Here is a 6,100-nt window from a genome sequence, read left to right on the forward strand (position 1 = left end):
GCCCAGAAAAAGAGTGTTTTCAATGTTGATAATAGCTGTAAAAGAAAATCTGCTGGAAATCTTAATAAGAGTTACTAAAAAAGGAGAAGGAAGGAAAAGGAGAGAATAAGCATAAGGGATGGTCCAAAGGGCCGACAGAATAATACAAACAGGAGCTTCGTATTCTTGTTTGGGCCTGAGGCAGTGACACTGGAAAATGCAAGCGGCTCCCGGAGAAAGGAAAGGAAAACACACTAGTGTGTGGTGGGGCCTGGCAGGGTGGGCTGCGCATTCCTGTCCAAAGGAGGGTGCTGTGCCCGCCCCGTGGACAGAGCTGAAGCCGCAGCACAGCAAACCGGGACGGGGTCCTAGCACGTACTCACATAGCCATCTTCCAGCGCAGTGGCTGAGTGAGTGCCCGGGCAGGAGATGCACAGGCTGCCTGGAACATGGCACTTATTTCAGAGTTCCTGTGGGAAGTGACCCCTGAACGTAGACTCGTTATTGAAAAGTTACATTTTGTTCCTTATTCTTAGGTGGCTTAAGACATGGAATATGTTATTTTTATCAAACGAAACATTTCATTTTCCAATCATATGGTTTATAGAGCCAAAATGGTAGCTCATGGGCTGAATTTGTCTTGAAGACATGTTGTATTTGGCTTGTTTTAAAGAATTTGCAGAATTGGTTTGATTTTACAGAAAAATCTTGATTTCTGGCTTTTCTAGAAAAATTTTAAGATTTGGCTACCTTGGACCTGCACTCCAGTGTGGCAACAGTTGGCTGGAGCCTTAGGATGCATTAGTTCCCCCCCGCACTTCGCTGTTTTTATTTACTTTACCTATCAGGCCGTTGTGGGCATTTTAGCTTGCTGCCTTGCTGTGGAGCTTACCTTAAATTTTATCTGGAACTTTGCTAACAGTAACTTGAAAGGACTGGGCGCTGACATGCCACCTCCTGAAGTTTCCTATAATCAAGTTCAGCTGGGCCAAGTAGGTAAAAATTGACGACTACCATATTTGACCTTACCAGATTTTACCTACATTATTCCCTTGGATTAGGATACCAAAGACTTCTTTAAAAGGCAGACTTACCAGGAATGAACAGTGCTTGAGGGAATGTGATGCAGGACAAGTCTGGTCTGTTGGGAGGAGTGAGGAGGAAGGGTTCCGGGGAGGGAGTCCTGAACATGGACCGCTGTTCTCAGGAGGATGTGGACTCAGGCTCTCAGAGACGCGGGTCTGAGGTAAAAAAGCCACTTCAGCATGGTGCTTCCTTCTTCCCTGGATGTCACTTTACATAAAACAGGAGGGAGAAGCACTTTTTCTGTATTTGAACTGTCTTTTAAAGTTTGCTTTGCCTTATTTTGCAGTGATAACATTCAGCAATATCTGATGACCAATAATGTCCCGGAGGCAGCCTCTACTCTGGTGTCCATGGCAGAACTTGACATCAGGCTTCAGGAATCATCTTGTACTCATCTTCTTGGTTTCATGAGAGCCACTGTTAAATTCTGGCATAAAATTCTCAAGGACAAGCTTACAAGGTAAGGCATTTGCTCGTATTTCATGTAATTGCTTTCAAGTGGATATTTGGTGATCATTGTACTTGACTGAAATATGTGTGCTACTCTTCTGTTACAGTGATTTTGAGGAAATTTTAACACAGCTTCATTGGCCATTCATCACACCCACTCAGGCTCAAACTGTTGGCTTAAGTCGACCAGCCAATGCCCCTGAGATCTATGGTAACCTGGAGACACTGTTCTGTCAACTTCTGAAACTTCAAACCTCGTATCTTTGTTGGAGTTAAGACTTACTAAAATTGTCTACAGTAGATTTGTTGCTAGGGAGTATAACTGTCTGACAGTGGCCAAGAAGCCAATGGGAATGCTGGGTTTGGACTTGATCTGTGTGTGCCCATGGAATGGGATTGCTCTCTCTCCAAGTGAATTGCATGTGCGTGGGAGGGCGTGGGTCAGTCTGAAATATGTGACTGACCCTGACCCAAGTATGACTCACATGTAGTCTCTTGGGACAATAGAAAAAAATGGGCAATTGAGAGGAAACCTTAGTAACTTAGTGTTAACTTAATAAAATGATTACTGGAATGTGTTTCCTTACTGCTATTCTTTATTTTAGGAAAGACTTACAGATTAATTCTAATAACATTTTTCCTGCACTTTTTACTGAAATCATGTAATGTAAAGGTAGATTACATATTATCTGTATTATAATTTTACTGAGTGTCTTATATATTTGTTGGAAAATGCATTGTGTGTATATATACACATACGCACGTGTGTGTGTGTGTGCGCGTGTGTGTATGCTTTTGATTCTTTTTCCTTGACTTGACTCTGTCAGAGATGAATTAATTACTGAGCCAAAACAACTTCCAGAAAAATACTCTCTTCCGGCATCCTCCTCTGTCATCCTGCCCATCCAGATTATGCTGACTCCCCTTCAGAAGAGGTTCAGGTATCACTTCAGAGGGAACCGACAGACTAATGTTATAAGCAAGGTGTGCTTTACCAACTCTTGTCCTTGGTTTTTATTAACAGCAAATGTTAAGGGTTTCTATACTTTTCCTGGTTTAAGTTAAAATCGGATTCTACTTGCATTTCTGTTTTTTCTCTAAAGAGGTAAATTCCTGTTTTGTCACTGCCCTTTATAGATATATTTTGGGACTTATGTTATAGGAATCAGCTCATTCATTATATCATCTGATCAGTTTCTCAAGTGTCCCCCTGTGTTTGCTGTAGCATTTGCTGTGGCATTTTTTACAACTGATTCCACAAGTGTTTTACCATGCAAATTGCTCCTTCAGGTTTATAAATACATTAGAAAGAGAAGTGCAAGTCAAAAGATGGGAGAGCATTAGCTTTTGAAAAGAGATGCTGATGTTAAAATGATTTGTGGCTGTGCAAGAATATATTGGAATAAATGATGGGAAAATGGCTCGAGGAAGTTAGCACCAACATTTTAGTTGAGGGACTACACCCATGTATATTGGGCATATTGATGAGATTTTTAAATTTGATCTGAAAAAAATCATAGGCATTTGTTTTCAATGAAATCTGATTGAATTTGTTGAGAATTATAACCTAGTTTGTAGCTAAGGGGTGGGTACTACCTTGTTTATCCCTGAGTTTCACTACATCTAATGCAGGGCAAGTAGCAGAGGGGTTCAGTGAGTGCTTTGAGTTAAATGTCATTAAATGCCAGATTATACCACGCATTGATTTTATAGGCTGTCTAGAATTTTTAAGGAATCAAGGGAAAGGCAGTTATGTTTGCATAGGAAGGAGTAGAGTGGCAGTGGATTTCTGGTTTTTAAGTTCAGCATGTTCTTTTGTACTTTATGGGTGTCCTTGTTTGGATGGGCTATTGGGTAGAAAGAGTAGAACCAATTAGTAAGTAGTAAGTGAGACAAAGCAATAAACCTAAAGCTGTACAGAAACAGTAATAATTTATGGTAAGATTATTGTGAGTTATATTGGCTGCTTTTTAACGTGTGGTTCCAATGGGCCTGGTACTTTGACATCAAGCCTAAACTATGCAGCTCCTGAGATTAGAGGGTGCCCCTTCCTTATTTTTGTATTCCTGGCAATTAGCACACAACAGGGACTTACCATTCAGTAAATGTTTTTGAATCCCTGTCAACAAAACTTGAAAGTTTTGTAGAATCATCTCTAGGGACAATTTAAAAAGCTGCATACTTATATGATCTTTTCTATACTTATAGCTGTTTTAAGGCATGTGTACTTTTTGTAATGTAGACCAGCCAAATTTTTTTCTTAATTTACCTTTTGAAAAGAAAAAGCAGAAAATAATGTTTAAAAATTATACTGGAATGTTACTTCAAAAAAATAATTTAAAGGCCATCAGTTCTTTGTAACACTCACCATTTTACACATTTCAAAAATGCTAGGTTTTAAATATACAGGGCATTGTAAATTTATGAGTTTGTTGATTTAAGTCGCATTATTGGAATTTATTGGAAGCACATTAGGAAACATTTGATTATTAAGCTTTGCCTAAGTTTAAAGTTCAGAGTAGAAATTGTGCTCTTACATATAGGAATTTTCAACTAATTTTTGTAAGTGCTGTGTGTATATAATGAAATAAAGCCATTTAATTGTAACTTTCTAGTTGGAATGACTAAAGAATTTAAACTTTTGACCTCCTTCCTTAGCCTGAATGGTACTTGGCTCAGGTGCTTATGTGGATTGGGAACCACACCGAGTTTCTGGATGAGAAGATTCAGCCAATATTAGACAAAGTAGGCTCTTCGGTAAATGCAAGGGTAAGAGACAGACCCTAAGCCTTCTAGTTTTAGAGTTTGTGTCCAGGAATGAATAACTTGACATTTACATTACCGTATGCCTATGTATTTTAGCTTGAATTTTCTCGGGGCCTTGTGATGCTGGTTCTGGAGAAGTTAGCTGCTGATATTCCTTGTCTGCTCTATGATGACAATCTCTTCTGTCATTTGGTGGATGAGGTGCTGTTGTTTGAAAGAGAGCTACACAGTGTTCACAGCTATCCTGGCACTTTTGCTAATTGTATGCATATTTTGTCAGAGGAAACCTGCTTTCAGAGATGGTTGACTGTGGAGAGAAAATGTAAGTGCTCATGTGGCCATACGGTGGGGAGATATGTATCTTTTTGTGTAGTTTAATGTTTGGTGTTTTTCTCCTCTAGTTCTGGGTAGAAGTTAGAGCCATCTAAATACTTCTTTGTCAGGGTTTACTAAGTTGCTTTCAGGGGTCATCTTACTTTCTTTTCTTCTTATCAAACATTAGTTATTTCTGGAATTGCACTCTACATGTTTCTTTTGTTTTTTAGCTGAGCCATTCTGCCACCTGTTGGCAGCTCAGTGGCAGCTCAGCTTGGGTTGGCCATCGAACCACTGTTGCTCAGAGCTCAAACCCTTGAGCGAGCTCTTAACCAACTGAGCCACTCGGCCGGCCCTTTACATGTTTCTTGAGAGTAATATTCAAGCCAGTAGAGTATATAGTTAACTGTCTTGTAGATTTTACATATGGTATTGCTGCTCTTGGAAGAATCATTTGGATGTAGCTTGTCTAGTTAGTATAACTATTTTGAAGATTTTAGGATAGGGTTGGTAGGGAGAAGTATTTTGTTTAACCCTAAAATAGAGCATGTTAAATATAGTGCAACTAGTAGGAGGTAGTGGATTTATTTTTTATAGAAAAGTCATCCCTAAAAAATTGTGAGTTGAAAGATTAGGAATGACTGTAACTACTTAATTGACATAATCCTTTTTTTTTTTGCACATCAGTTGCTCTTCAAAAAATGGACTCAATGCTTTCATCAGAAGCTGCCTGGATATCCCAATATAAGGATATCACTGATGTGGATGAGATGAAAGTTCCAGACTGTGCAGAAACTTTTATGACACTGATATTAGTTATAACTGGTAAGTGTAAGTTTTTTAAGAGACAACTTTGTTTTAAGAGTACTGACTCTTCACATGGTACTTTTTAAAGTAGTTCAACAAAATTAATATTACATAGTGGTTATTATAAGATCTTCAAATTCAGTTTCTATTTTGGCAGAACTTTAGCACAATATTCTAGGTTTTGGATTTTTAATAATTTAAGAAAGATCTTAAAATGAGGGGAAAATTCCTGAATGGTTATATAAGAACAAATAAGAATATAATTTTATTACCTGAATTCTCTTGCCATTTAGCTTGGGTCTTCAGTAAATGGTGATAGACCTAAATTTTAAATATCAAAATATATCACTTTGGTATATCAAAGATTGCAGAAGAGTAAAATAAATTAACTTTAAGGATTGAGGTGGTAATAAGCACTCTTCTTATGGTGCAGGAATGTTCTGGCTGGCGCGTGGTCCAGCAGCCTCTCACCTGGTTGGTCTGTAGCCATCCACACTGCCCCACTGCAGGCATGCTGGTTCTTCAGCTGCCACTGAGCTCTCACTGACACCGCCCTCTAATGTCCTGTCCATTTCTTGAGCCTATAGATGTAAACTGAAAAAGTGTCATTCCAGCCTAGTCAGTAAATAATTCCATATTCTTAACTGGAAGGAAAACATGAAAAGATCTATGGTAACCTGGAGACACTGTTCTGTCA

The 6,100-nt window shown here is 38.8% G+C and overlaps 1 protein-coding gene across 3 annotated transcripts in view; it reads left to right on the plus strand.

Moving 5' to 3' along the window:
• The window catches only part of RINT1 (RAD50 interactor 1), a 30,409-nt gene that overhangs the window by 12,434 nt on the left and 11,875 nt on the right, over positions 1-6,100 (plus strand). For 2 of the 3 annotated variants that reach the window (XM_019660161.1, XM_019660162.1), the window contains exons 5-10: positions 1,352-1,525; positions 1,623-1,772; positions 2,343-2,499; positions 4,174-4,284; positions 4,378-4,603; positions 5,284-5,421. In XM_019660161.1, the coding sequence (XP_019515706.1) occupies positions 1,352-1,525; positions 1,623-1,772; positions 2,343-2,499; positions 4,174-4,284; positions 4,378-4,603; positions 5,284-5,421 (956 nt within the window). The remainder of the gene's footprint in view (positions 1-1,351; positions 1,526-1,622; positions 1,773-2,342; positions 2,500-4,173; positions 4,285-4,377; positions 4,604-5,283; positions 5,422-6,100) is intronic. The other variant, XM_019660163.1, reaches the window with a different exon arrangement.

The sequence above is a fragment of the Hipposideros armiger genome, unplaced genomic scaffold (assembly GCF_001890085.2).
Source record: "Hipposideros armiger isolate ML-2016 unplaced genomic scaffold, ASM189008v1 scaffold_312, whole genome shotgun sequence".
Lineage (NCBI taxonomy): Eukaryota > Metazoa > Chordata > Mammalia > Chiroptera > Hipposideridae > Hipposideros > Hipposideros armiger.